Here is a 13,044-nt window from a genome sequence, read left to right on the forward strand (position 1 = left end):
ATAAACATAGACCTGATTCAGTGGGGAAATGGTTCAAGACTCTTGCTCTTCCTCCTCTATTAGGAGACTGGAGACTTTTTGGTTTAGAAGATTCAAGTAAATACAATTAAAGAAGAAAATCACTTAATGTTTGATGAAGGGCAAAAACCCTCTTTAGACAATTAAATCTGTGAATTACTGGTGATTTAAATATAGTTTCATTACTTAAAAAAAAAAAAAGCCAATGATTTCAATATAAAGTGACTGCTCTTAAAGCGTATAGCTCACAATTTAAGAGTTTTCTCTAATTAGTCTATACTCCCCACCCCCCACCCCTGCCCGGGGATTTAAATGCATACTAAATGCCTATTATATGGGCAAATCACTGGAAAGATACAAAAGAATATTGTCTCTACCCTGGAAGAAGTATAGATATATGAATCTTCTGACAATCTGTTCTTTTGTGTGGGCAAAATACATTCAGTGGATTAATATATAAGAAATGCATCACTGATTTAACATATATAGGATCCAAAAATATACTAGATGTACAAACTAGAATTTTTAGATAACTGCTAGTTACTTAAACCTCTTAAAAAGGTTTTAACAAGTTTTATCTTTGAAATAAAAATTATTTTTCAAATAAATTAAATATTAAGTTAATTGTTTTTGGAGAATACTACAAAACTTCTTGAAGAGACTTTATAATTTTATGTCAAAGTCAAGCAAAGTTTTGACCCCCAAATCTTAATGTTTTGTTAAATCTGAAAAGAAATCTCAAAGATATTACAACTATTCTTCTTGAAATTGATTAATTACCATCACAGATACTTGGACAAACCTGAATTTTGAGCACTTCAGCCTTTAAAAAAAATCGCAGAATCTCTACCATAGGAAATCCCGTGTTTCACTAAAAAGAATCTGCACAAATGGGAACCTAACAAAGCTCTGGAGTATGGGGCAAAGGTATCTGGGCAATCAAGAAAGGGAACAGGTTCTAAAAAATTGTCAAAAGTTCTAGAAGCAACAAAGGGCTCTTAGGAGAAGGATCTCTTAGGACAAGGAATACAGAATATACACAGGGCTAAAGGATGACAAGACTAAAGCTTTCTAAATGATGAGATATAATCACCAATTCAAACAGTTGTAAGGAGATGGACAAACAAAAGGTAGGTCTATAGATGAATATTTATTAATTGTTTACCTTAGCCTTCATTTTGTGAATGTGACTCAATGAAAAATTACACAATTAATTAAACAAACATCCTAAATAGGTTACTTACGCCCAAAAGTCTTCAACAGTATCAAACTTAGAGATCAGCCGAAGGTTTGCTTGCCAAGTTTTGCTTTTATCATTTTTAAAAAACCAGAGTGCCCATCTAAAAGTAAAAAGTCAGTGTCAAACATGGTAGTTTCCATATTCACATTTGTAGCAGCATTCTTCATAACAGCCAAAGGGAGGACACAGCTCAAGTGTCCATTGACAGATAACTAGATAAACAAAATGTGGGTTAAACATACAGTGGGATATGTATCAAGACTTAAAAGGCAAATTCTGAAGATGAACCTTAGGGACATTATGTTAAATAAGCCAATCAAAAAGAAAAAGACAAACAGTATGATTCTACTTGTATGAGGTACCTAAAGTAATCAAATTCATAAAGTAAAATGGCAGGGGCTAGAAGGAAAAGAAATGAACAACTGCTTAATGAGTACAGAGTTTTAGTTTTGTAAGATGAAAAGAATTCTGAACACTGGTTGCACAATAGTACTGACGTACTTAACACTACTGAACCAACCATATACTTAAAAAACAGCTACCATGATAAATTTTATGTTATGGAGTATTTTATTTACCACAATTAAAAATTTACTTTAAAAATAATTTTAAATGGTAGATATTAATACAGTGGCAAGTAATGATTAATTTTCTCTTTCATTTAGAAGTATGTATTTTGTACCTATTGCCCAACCTACTTCGCAGAATCTCTACCATGCTATACTTCAGAGACCCACTGAGGTTCATGCTTCAGAGTAATTCACAGAAATGTAGTAGAGAGACAACAGTGTGCTAAGTGCTATGATAGAAATAACCAAACACTTAAATGAGAAAAATGGAAGCATTTAACCAGAAATGAAAGCGGAGAGCAAGAAAGTTGAATTCTCATAGAAATGAAAAAGTATTAGCCAAGAGTGGAAAATGAGACTCCTAAAAATATGGGGGAGGGGGGCAGTATTAAATGCAATTCTCTGTTTACTCAAACACACAAATGGGAAAATAACAAAATAAAGGGATACATTGAGGAATGCTATCACAGACATGTTCTGAAACAACGTATACTAGTTTCTACATATCTGTATATACCTGTTAAAATGTTTTATTCTAATATCTGGAAGATAAACTCATGTCACATCAAAGTTATACTTAAATATCCCTAGATAATATCTTCAGTACAGTTATATTTGTCTGAATTACTATACCAAAGGTAACTCAAAAGGGAAATTTCACTTTCTCATTGAGAATAAGGTTGTCTGAAGACAGGTTTCAAACAACTCCCTGATTAATGCCTGGATAATCTGACAAAAAAATGAGATACATTTCAACATCCACTTGATAATGTGAATTTGCCAAGCCGCTACCAAGGACAAAAAAGAAAAAAGCAAAGGTATAAAAAATTATTAAACATACATGGAATAAGGTCAAATACCATACTCTGGTTTTCCAAAATTAATTAAATCTTTCCTCAAAAAAATAAAACTACCATATCGTCCAGCAATTCCATTTCTGGGTATTTATCCGAAGAAAATGAAAACAAGAACTCAAAAAGATATATGCACCACCCTCATGTTCATGCAGCATTATAATAGCCAAGATATAGAAACAACCTCAGTGTCCATAAATGAATGAATAAATGGATAAAGAGAACGTTGTATGTACATAATGGGGTATTATTCACCTATACAAAAAAAAGAAAAAAAAAGAAGGAAGAAATCTGTCATTTGTGACACTGGATGGACTTTGAGGGCATATGCTAACTGAAATAAGTCAGAAAAAGAAAGACAAATACCACATGATTTTATTAATATGGGGAATCTTAAAACAGAATACAAACAAAAAATCCAAGGTCATAAATACAGAAAACATATTGTTGGTTGGCAGAGGTAGGGGTTGGGTGAAAACGGGTAAAGAGGGCCAAAAGGTACAAACTTCCAGTTATAAAATAAAAGTCATGAAGGATATACAATATGGTGACTACAGTTAATGACAATGTATTACGTATATACATTAAGTTGCTAAGAGTAAATCTTTTTTTTTTTTGCTAAGAGTAAATCTTAAAGAAGTTCTCATCACAAGGAAAAAAACCTTGGTTATACATGGTGACAGATATTATAAATACACTTACTGCAGTGATCATTTCACAATATACACAGGTGTCATGCTGTACACCTGAAACTGTTGTATGTCAATTAGAACTCAATTAAAAATAAATCTTTTTATTTTTTACTGCATCTAGCCATTGAACATATAAAAATTTACCCTAAGAACATAATTAGTTGATTAGGCAAAAACGTTTGTATAAAAATGTTCTTAATGTTGGAAAATGTGGAAACATATTATGTGCTTTCAACAAGGGATCATTTAAATTCAAGTTATCAAAACGTGGTTTGCAGACCCTTTAAGCTCTGATAAGAACAAAATAGTTCTAAGACATTATTTTATTTTTCACTGTGTTGACATTGCAATGGTAGGGTAAATCTGCTAGTGTCTTCTTAGCAAGTTCCATACAATGGCACCAAATTGTATTAGCAGTCACTGTACCCCTTTGTCTTCACCACCTCTCACAGTAACAAAGTCAGTGGCAGGGCAGCTCCAGTGGCGCAGCAGTTTAGCGCCGCCTGCAGCCCAGGGCGTGATTCTGGAGACCCAGGATTGGGTCCCGCATCGGGCTCCCTGCATGGGGCCTGCTTTCTCCCTCTGCCTGTGGCTCTGCCTGCCTCTCTCTCTTTGAATGAATAAATAAATAAATCTTAAAAAAAAAAAAAAAAAGAAAACCAAAGTCAGTGGCAGTTAAGAATGCCACTGATGAAGCAATAATTAATAGTTTCATTAAATTCTAATCTATGTACACCTTTTTCATATTCTGCAAAAATTCAAAAACAACAACAAAAACACTTCTGCATTCCAAAGTACAATCAGTGCTTAAGGAATTGAATTGTGAAGTGAACTAGCCACTTTTTAACCATGACTGATAGATAAACCATGGTGATTTCTTAAAAATCAAGAAAGTAAAGACTGATGCTTACAATGTGAGCTTTCAGGAGAAAAATTTTGGGAAGCCTCTATTTGCCACTGCGACAAACTTACTAAAATTTAAGTACACTTGTGAGGAGTTTAATAGTGGTATTAATGAATGTTACTGTTTTCATACTGTATAATGAAAAGTACCAATATCCAGAAGATCTGCATAATTCACTGAACCAAAGATCTGCATAATTCACTGAACCAATGTTTTCCAGATGAACCCTGGTGTTGCAAAATCATGCATGGATAAAAAAAGACCCATTCCAAATGCAAGACAGGCCAGTAGATTTTAATGTAACATAGAAGGAAAGGTTCTTGGATATGGTTTCAGATTCTCCACTGCAATTGACCTACAAAAAACCTATTATCAAAGGAGAATACCTATAATATCTTAAAAGGCTATTAAAAAATCTTCCTTTTCCAACTATGTACTTGTATGAGGTCCTATATTCTTATACTCTATGAAACAACTTATCTCCTTCACAGACTGAATGTAGAAGCAGCTATGAAAATACATACCACTAATTTCTATTGCCAGGCACCTGAGATTTATAAAAATGCAAAAATGTCTTTCTTCCCACCATATTTTTAAACATTTTTTCATAAAACTATTTGTTAACATGCAATGGATTTTCTAAATGAATATATAATTTTACATTTTCTCAGGTTACTTTCTAACATACTAAATGGAAATAGATAAAAATCTATATAACCAAAGCTCTGTGGAGTCCTCAGTAACTTTAAGATTTTATTTACTCATGAGAGACACAGAGAGAGAGAGACAGACAGAGACAGAGACATAGGCAGAGGAAGAAGCAGGCTTCATGTAGGAAGCCTGATGTGGGACTTGATCCCGGGAAGCCAGGATCACCACCCTGGGCCAAAGGTCAACTGCTGAGCCACCCAGGGGTCCTGTCCTCAGTAACTTAAGAGTATAAAAAGGTCATGAAACCAAAAATTTGAGAACTGCTGACTTAAATAAAATACACCCATAAAAGAGACTGCTGTGCAACTACTGAAAAGAATAATTATGTGGGTAAAGTTATTCTTAAGATGGGCATGAAACCCAGAAGCCATGGAGGAAAGGTGATACTACGCTACATAAAAATCTAAAACATGTAACAAACATATAATTGCACAATGTTAAAAGACAAATGATTTGGGGTTTTTTTGTTTTTTAAAGATTTTTATTTATTAATTCATGAGAGACACAGAGGCAGAGACACAAGCAGAGGGAGAAGCAGGCTTCATGCAGGGAGCCCGATGTGGGATTCAATCCCGGGACTCCAGGATCATGCCCTGGGCCAAAGACAGGAACTAAACTGCTGAGCCACCCAAGGCTCCCCAAGACCAATGATTTTGGATAATGCATTTTCAACCTAATGCCTTACATGGCTAAGTTAGCATCCCTAATTAGAATGCTTGGAAATAAACTTTATTTTCTCTTTAATAAAGACTTCTTTAGAGGGATAGAAAGTTGGGGGGTGGGGAGTAGGGCAGAGGGAGATGGGGATAATCTCAAACTGAGCAAGAAGCCCAATCTAGGGCTTGATCTCACAACTCTGAGATCACGACCTGAGCCGAAATCAGAAGAGGGACACTTAACCGACTGAGCCACCCAAGCACTCTGGAAATAAACTTTAAAGAATACCCGCCCCCTACTCCTAGACAAAAGAACTGAGCTGACTGTCCAGAGATAAAAAACAAAAATGATCAATATATATGAAACGGCTTATCAATGTCAATAAAAGAAAATTTAAAATAAGACACTGTCCACATATAAAAACAAAAATGACTGATATATGAAATAGTTTTGCAATGTCAATAAAAGAAATGCAAATGTAAAATGATAAGACATTGTTTTTATAAATCAGACTAGGACCAACCAACTGGCAAAGATGCAGAAACCAGGAACTCTCAAACTGCTAAGAGCCTAAGCTGATAAAAAAAAGGAGAATAATTTGGCAATTATCTACTAAGGTTATTAGAGCATAGTCTTTAACCTAAGAAATCTGAAATTTTATCTTATATTCACACAAGTGTACAAAAAACATAAATATGCATAAATTACAACACCGTAAATAGGAAACAAAAGTCTATATACCCACTAAGATAAGGGTCTTGGGATCAAGTCCCACATCAGGCTCCTTGCATGGAGCCTGTTGCTCTCCGCCCTGCCTGTGTCTCTGTGCCTCTCTCTCTCTCTTTCTGTGTTTCTCATGAATAAATAAGTAAAATCTTTAAAAAAAGAAGAAAAGAAAAAAACTACATAAAACATGTTTGGACTTTTATTTTGATAAATCTACCATGATAATGAAGAAATGATAAAAAAATATTCAGGCCATAAAGTGAAATGTATTTTTTAGATATTTATAGTTTCACTATAGGTATACATCAGAGATACTGTAGATGCAAATGCAAATCACCATAATAAAGCAAGTTATCACAATAATGTAAGTCAGACTATTGAAGTTTTTCGTTTCCCACTGCACGGAGAAGTTATGTTTACACTATATTTGTCTAGTAAGAGTAACATTATTGTTATTATTATTATTATGATGATGATGATGATGATGTCTAAAAAACTACTATAACCTTAATTTAAATATACTTTATTACTAAAAACCATCATCTGAGCTTTTAGTGGGTCATAATCTTTTTGCTGGTGGAACGTCCTGCTTTGATTATGCTGGCTGCTGGCTGATCAGGGGTTGGTTACTGAAGCATGGGGTGGCTGTGGTTAAGAACTGTGGTTAAACAATGAAGTTTGCTCTATTAACCGACTTTTCCTTTCACAAAGGATTTCTCTGTAGCACACAATGCTGCTTGGATATTTTATCCACAAAATTTCTCTCAAATTCTCTCAAACTGCTGCTGCTTTATCAACTAAGTTTGTGTAATGTTCTAAATCCTTTGTTGTCATTTCAACAATCTTCACAGCATCTTCATAAGGAGTAGGTTCCATCTCAAGAAACCATTTTCTTTGCTCATCCATAACAAGCAACTCCTCACCCATTCAAGTTTTATGAGTTGCAGCAATTCAGTCATGTCTTCAGGCTCCACTTCTAGTTCTATTCTTTGCTATTTTTACCACATCTGCAGTTACTTCTTCCACCAAAGTCTTGAAGCCCTCAAAATTCATCCAGAAGAGCTGGAATCTTCCAAACACCTGTTTCATGTCAGTATTCTGACCTCTACCCATGAATCACAAATGTTCGTAAAGGCATCTTAGAATGGTGAATCCTTTCCAGGTTTTTTATTTTATTTTTTTATTTTTAGATTTTATTTATTTATTCATGGGAGACACAGAGAGAGAGAGAGAGAGGCAGAGACACAGGCAGAGGGAGAAGCAGGCTCCACGCAGGGAGTCTGACGAGGGTCTTGATCCCAGGTCTCCAGGATCATGCCCCAGGTCGAAGGCGGCACTAAACTGCTGAGCCACCGGGGCTGCCCCTCCAGAAGGTTTTCAATGTACTTTGGCCAGATCAATCAGAATAATCTCTATCTATGGCAGCTAGAGTCCTACAAAACGTATTCCTTAAATAGGAAGACTTCAAAGTCAAAATTACTCCTTTTCCAAATGTTGTATATAAACTGCAAAAACAGATGTTGTATTAGCAGGCATGAAAACAACATGCATTTGGTACATCAGAACTCTTGGGTGACCGAGTATATTGTCAATGAGCAGTGTATTTTGAAAGGCATCCTTTTGTTCTGAGCAGGTTTTAACAGTGGGATTAATATTCAGGAAACCATTTTGTAAACCAAAGTTCTGTCATCCAGACTTTACTGTTCCATTTATAAAGCATAGGAGAGCAGATGAGCATAATTCCTTAGGACTCTAGGATTTTCAGTATGGTAAATAAACACTGGCTTCAACCTAAAGTCACCAGCTATTATATTAGACCCTAACATAAAAGTCAGCCTGTCCTCTAAACACTTAGGCACTGACTCCTCTCTCACTATGAAAGTCCACCCAAATGGGCATCTTCCTTCACTAGAAGGCTGTTTCATCTACATTGAAAACCTGTTGTTTAGTGTAGCCATCTTCATAATGAACTTATTAGCAAAATCTTCAGGGTAACTTGCTGTAACCACTTATTGCTTCACCTTGCACTTTTATGTTACAGAGACCATTTCTTTCCTTAAACCTCATGAGCCAAACCTATGTTAACTTTAAACTTTTCTTTGGCAGCTTCCTCACCTCTCTTAGCCTTCAGAGAATTGAGGAGAATTAATTAAGTCCTTCTTCTGGTTTAGGTTTTGGCTTAAGGGAATGTTGTGGTTGGTTTGATCTTCTATCCAGACCACTCAAACTTTCTCCATATCAGCATAAGGCTGTTTCACTTTCTTATTATTCATGTGCTCACTGGAGTAGTACTTTTAATTTCCTTCAGGAACTTTTGGCTGTTTAGTACAAGAGGCTTAGTTTTTGGCCCATCTCGGCTTTTAACATGCCTTCCTCACTAAGCTTAATCATTTCTAGTTTTTTATTTAAAGTGAGACATGTAGGACTCCTCCTTTCACTTGAATATTTAGAAGCCACTGTAGGGTTATTAATTGGCCTAATTTCAGTATTGTTGTGTCTCAGGAACAGGGAGACCCAAGGTGAGGGAGAGAGACGGGGAACAACTAGTGAGAGTAAGGCAATTAGAACACACAATATTTATTAAGTTTGTAACTTTATATGAGCACAGTTCATAGTGCCCCAAAACAAATATAACAGTTACATCAAAGATCACTGATTACAGATCACTCTAACAAACATGATGAAAAAGTTTGAGATTTTGCCAAGAATTGCCAAAATGTGACACAGAGACACAAAACAGCAAATGTTGGAAAAATGGCACCAATACTTTTGCTCAATGAAGGTTGCCACAAACCTTCAATTTGTAAAAAATGCAGTAGCTGCAAAATGCAATAAAATAAGGGATGTCTGTGAAACATACACAGGCCTATGGGATCTGTAAAGTAGATAGGGTAAAAAAAAGTCTTGGGGTAGGGAAATGAAAGGAACTGAATTACTTAAATATCCTCAAATTCATTCTAATTTACTTTCTTCCAGATTCTTACAATATTTCTGCATTGCATTTTTCTTCCCCCACAATCAGCTCTCAGTGCATTTATATTAATTTTCATCATATAAACCATAAAAACACAAACACTGGGAAGGTGTGAGGTAGAGTTGAGAAAACTATATGAGCTACTACTATTCAACTACTGTAACTATGAAGTTTAATTCATCTTTTTTTTTTAAAGTAGGCGCTACATACAGCATGGAGCTTGAATTTATATTATAACCCCTGAGATCAAGAGTCGCATGCTCTTACCAATTGAACCAGCTATGTACCCCGAAGCTTAACTCACCTTAATCTCTCTTTTCCTCGCCTAACTTGTCTTAAATAAAAACCAACTAACCTGCAGATGCCACATCCCCTAGCTTTTTCTCCTTTACAGCCCAACTTCAAGTTGTTTATTCTTGCTCTATATAATACATTTATATTCACTCTCTACAAGCTATTCCAATCTTTTTCCATCATCTACATTCTACTAAACTTTCCCCTACATTAGCTAGGACTTTATCATTCAATCCAATGGCAATTTTGAGCCTTTTTAAATTGTTTAATCCAATGAATATCTGATCTTTTTATGGAACATATGCTATTAATCACCTGTCCTTAAAACAAACCATTTTCAGGATGCCTGGGTGGCTCAATGGTTGAGTGTCTGTCTTCAGCTTAGGTCGTGATCCCGGGATCCCGGGGTTGAGTCCCACATCAGGCTCCCCACAGGAAGCCTGCTTCTCCCTCTGCCTATGTCTCTGCCTCTCTCTCTCTCTCTCTCTCTCAAGAATAAATAAAACCTTTAGAAAACAAAAACAAAAAACCCCCACATTTTCTTTGTTTCCCTGACCACGACTCTGTCCCAACTTATAGTTTATGTGTCTAAACCCTTCGTAGGCATTATCCCTCCAAAAAAATCCCTTATAAGTTGGTATTCCAAGCCTCTGTCTTGAGTCAAGTTCACTTTAAAGACGATTCATTTACTACTATAATTTCACTTACTACCAATTACTGACGAATTTCAAACCCAATGTCTCAACCAGTGCTCTTTTCTGAGCTCGACTCACACATAAAACTGCCTGCTATAAACAGGTTATCCAAGTGAAAATGGAATCCTCAACCCAATATATCTAAAACTAGTCTCACCCTGTTTCCTCCAAACCTGTCCTATTTCACCATTTACTTCATTGTCTAAGTCAGAAGAACATATGTGTCAGAAGGCTTACCTGTTCTGTAAAGGATGTTTAATATAGTGTTCTGGGTTAGCAACCTCCTGATTAGATTCTGTTTTCTCTTCTTCTGTAGGCGGGGGATTAGGAGTAGGGGTGGTTTCCTAATGGAAAATAATAAAAATTATTTTAAAATTTTTAACATAACTATGATAACAATACTTTAAAGCAATTCGAACCAATACTGCCAATATTCTTCTTTTAAGGAGAATTATAAAAGCATTTCATAAAATAGACCACAGACCAACCGCTAGAACTAAGAAAAGCACCAGACTCTCCATTCTAGCATTTCTTCACTAGGAACAGAAGATTTCTCAATAAAAATATAATAACAATATTATATGCAGTTTCTGTCACTTACACATTTTGGTATCAGAAAGATTGTTAGACACCATGCAACAAAGTTAAGATAACCAGCAGTCTTCCCAGTCTTCCCTAACATACTATTAACGTACTATGCATGGTTTGGAGATTGGGGAAGTATAGCTTAAATTTGGTGAGTTTAAGAACTATATTACAATGGCAAAAGAAAACTTTATAAATTGATCAAACCAATATTACACAGGTCCTTCCTTCATGTTATACTATTGTAACATCTGGTTAACTTAAAAGTTCTGTTATTTTCAATTGGCCCGAGGCAAAAAAAGCTCAATGTTGGCTTGAACCTAAATCTTTTTCTAGATTAGACCTAATTAATATAGTCATCTAAAAAATCAGGGAAACGGATGCCAGGGTGGCTCAGCGGTTGAGTGCCTGCCTTCAGCCCAGGGCATGATCCTGGAGACCTGGGATGGAGTCCCATGTCAGGCTCCCTGCATGGAGCCTGCTTCTCCCTCTGCCTGGGTCTCTGCCTCTCTCTCTCTCTCTCTCTGTCTCTCATGATTAAATCAATAAAAATCTTTAAAAAATAAAAACAATAATAAAAAATCAGGGAAAAAAGGAGCTTGGGGATAATCTGTGTTCTCCACATTGCTCCATGTAGCTCTTCACTCAATTATAAATTACTGTCAACAAAACCGAACGCCAAAGAAAGGCACCAGAAGCTAAAACAAAAGCTGATTTTTTTCAAAAAAAGGCACTGCAACAAGAGTCTGGGGACTGAATTTAAATTGAACCAGCAAAACAATATATGCTCACATTAACAAGATTATGTAAATCAGAGATGAAGGATCTAAAAGATCTCCTAGTGGATAGTTGGTAAATATTCATTTTACAAAATAGATTTTTCTTAACAACATGACATATGTAGGAACTAATATCTACTAGCCGATGAATAGTCACTCACAGCAGAGGCTATGTCTTGATTTTGCTCACAACTATAATGCCAATGAGCAAAGTGCTATACTCCATAGGAACTTATTGTCTTGATTTCTTAAGTAGTAAATTTAAATGTTTACAAAGCAATTAAGACCCTAAAATTTACAGAGTAGTCAAGGTCTTAAAATCACCAAACATTTTTTACCAGCATATTTCCATCAGAGTCAATTTACAACTTCATAGAATTACCAAATGCCATTCCTTACCCCACCAGCTTAAAATTAATGACAGTTTCCAGAGGCAGTCTCAAAGGATCAAGAAAATAGGGAAGTTAGGGACTAAGTGGGCCTAGGGCGACAGGGTACTACCAGAGGTGTGAACCTCAAAACTCTATATAAAAATCCCTCAGAGGTCCTTGGCTAGGCTAGTTCCTAAGCTGCGATGTTCAGAGTTCAACTCTGGATAGTCTAGAAGAGAACAGCTGAGCCAAGACTTCAGAGGCTGAATACCACAGGGAAAATGGTTCAGATCCAGACACAGTAGGTGAGTGAAAATCCTCAGCTTTCAGATGAAATCCTAGAAAGGCCATGCCCTAGGAATCAGGGGAAATATATCTGCCTAACAAATCCTAAAACCAATCATTGACAGGATCAAGGTAGTCTACCTATAAATTAAGTGCCTCCAAGAACCAAACTCTACATTCTTCAGAAGAGAACATAATCGGGATCCCTGGGTGGCGCAGCGGTTTGGCGCCTGCCTTTGGCCCGGGGCGCGATCCTGGAGACCCGGGATCGCATCCCACGTCGGGCTCCCGGTGCATGGAGCCTGCTTCTCCCTCTGCCTGTGTCTCTGCCTCTCTCTCTCTGTGACTATCATAAATTAAAAAAAAAAAAAAAAAAGAAGAAGAGAACATAATCCTCTGTCTCTATGAATGTTATTTACCTACCAAACAAACATTACTAGACATACAAAGAATTTTAAGTCACTAATGATCAAGAAATTAACCTATTCACAGAAAAACATCCAGACATGACCAAAGTAATGGGAGTTTATAATTATGATTACTATGGTAAAACAGCAAAGACAAAATAACCAAGATTACTATAGTAAAATGAAGACAGAAAAAAGGATTAAAAAAAATGGGGAGTATTTGAAAAGAAAACAAATCTTAAAAAAAAAAAAAGACATTATGGAACTGCCAAGTACAATGCCT

At 35.9% G+C, this 13,044-nt stretch overlaps 1 protein-coding gene and 2 long non-coding RNA genes across 9 annotated transcripts in view; 2 read left to right on the forward strand and 1 right to left on the reverse strand.

Moving 5' to 3' along the window:
* LOC144304392 (uncharacterized) overlaps positions 1 to 13,044 on the forward strand; it is a 404,632-nt gene that overhangs the window by 356,759 nt on the left and 34,829 nt on the right. The window lies entirely within an intron of this gene.
* The window catches only part of EIF4E (eukaryotic translation initiation factor 4E), a 109,683-nt gene that overhangs the window by 7,328 nt on the left and 89,311 nt on the right, over positions 1 to 13,044 (reverse strand). For 6 of the 7 annotated variants that reach the window (XM_077882976.1, XM_077882974.1, XM_077882975.1 and 3 more), the window contains 2 exons: positions 10,572 to 10,678; positions 1,263 to 1,358 (listed from right to left, as the gene is read on the reverse strand). In XM_077882976.1, the coding sequence (XP_077739102.1) occupies positions 1,263 to 1,358; positions 10,572 to 10,678 (203 nt within the window). The remainder of the gene's footprint in view (positions 1 to 1,262; positions 1,359 to 10,571; positions 10,679 to 13,044) is intronic. The other variant, XM_077882978.1, reaches the window with a different exon arrangement.
* LOC144304391 (uncharacterized) overlaps positions 990 to 13,044 on the forward strand; it is a 38,035-nt gene continuing 25,980 nt past the window's right edge. The window contains exon 1 of the long non-coding RNA XR_013371305.1: positions 990 to 1,148. This is a non-coding gene — a long non-coding RNA (uncharacterized LOC144304391). The remainder of the gene's footprint in view (positions 1,149 to 13,044) is intronic.

This window comes from Canis aureus, chromosome 33 (genome assembly GCF_053574225.1).
Source record: "Canis aureus isolate CA01 chromosome 33, VMU_Caureus_v.1.0, whole genome shotgun sequence".
Classification (NCBI taxonomy): domain Eukaryota; kingdom Metazoa; phylum Chordata; class Mammalia; order Carnivora; family Canidae; genus Canis; species Canis aureus.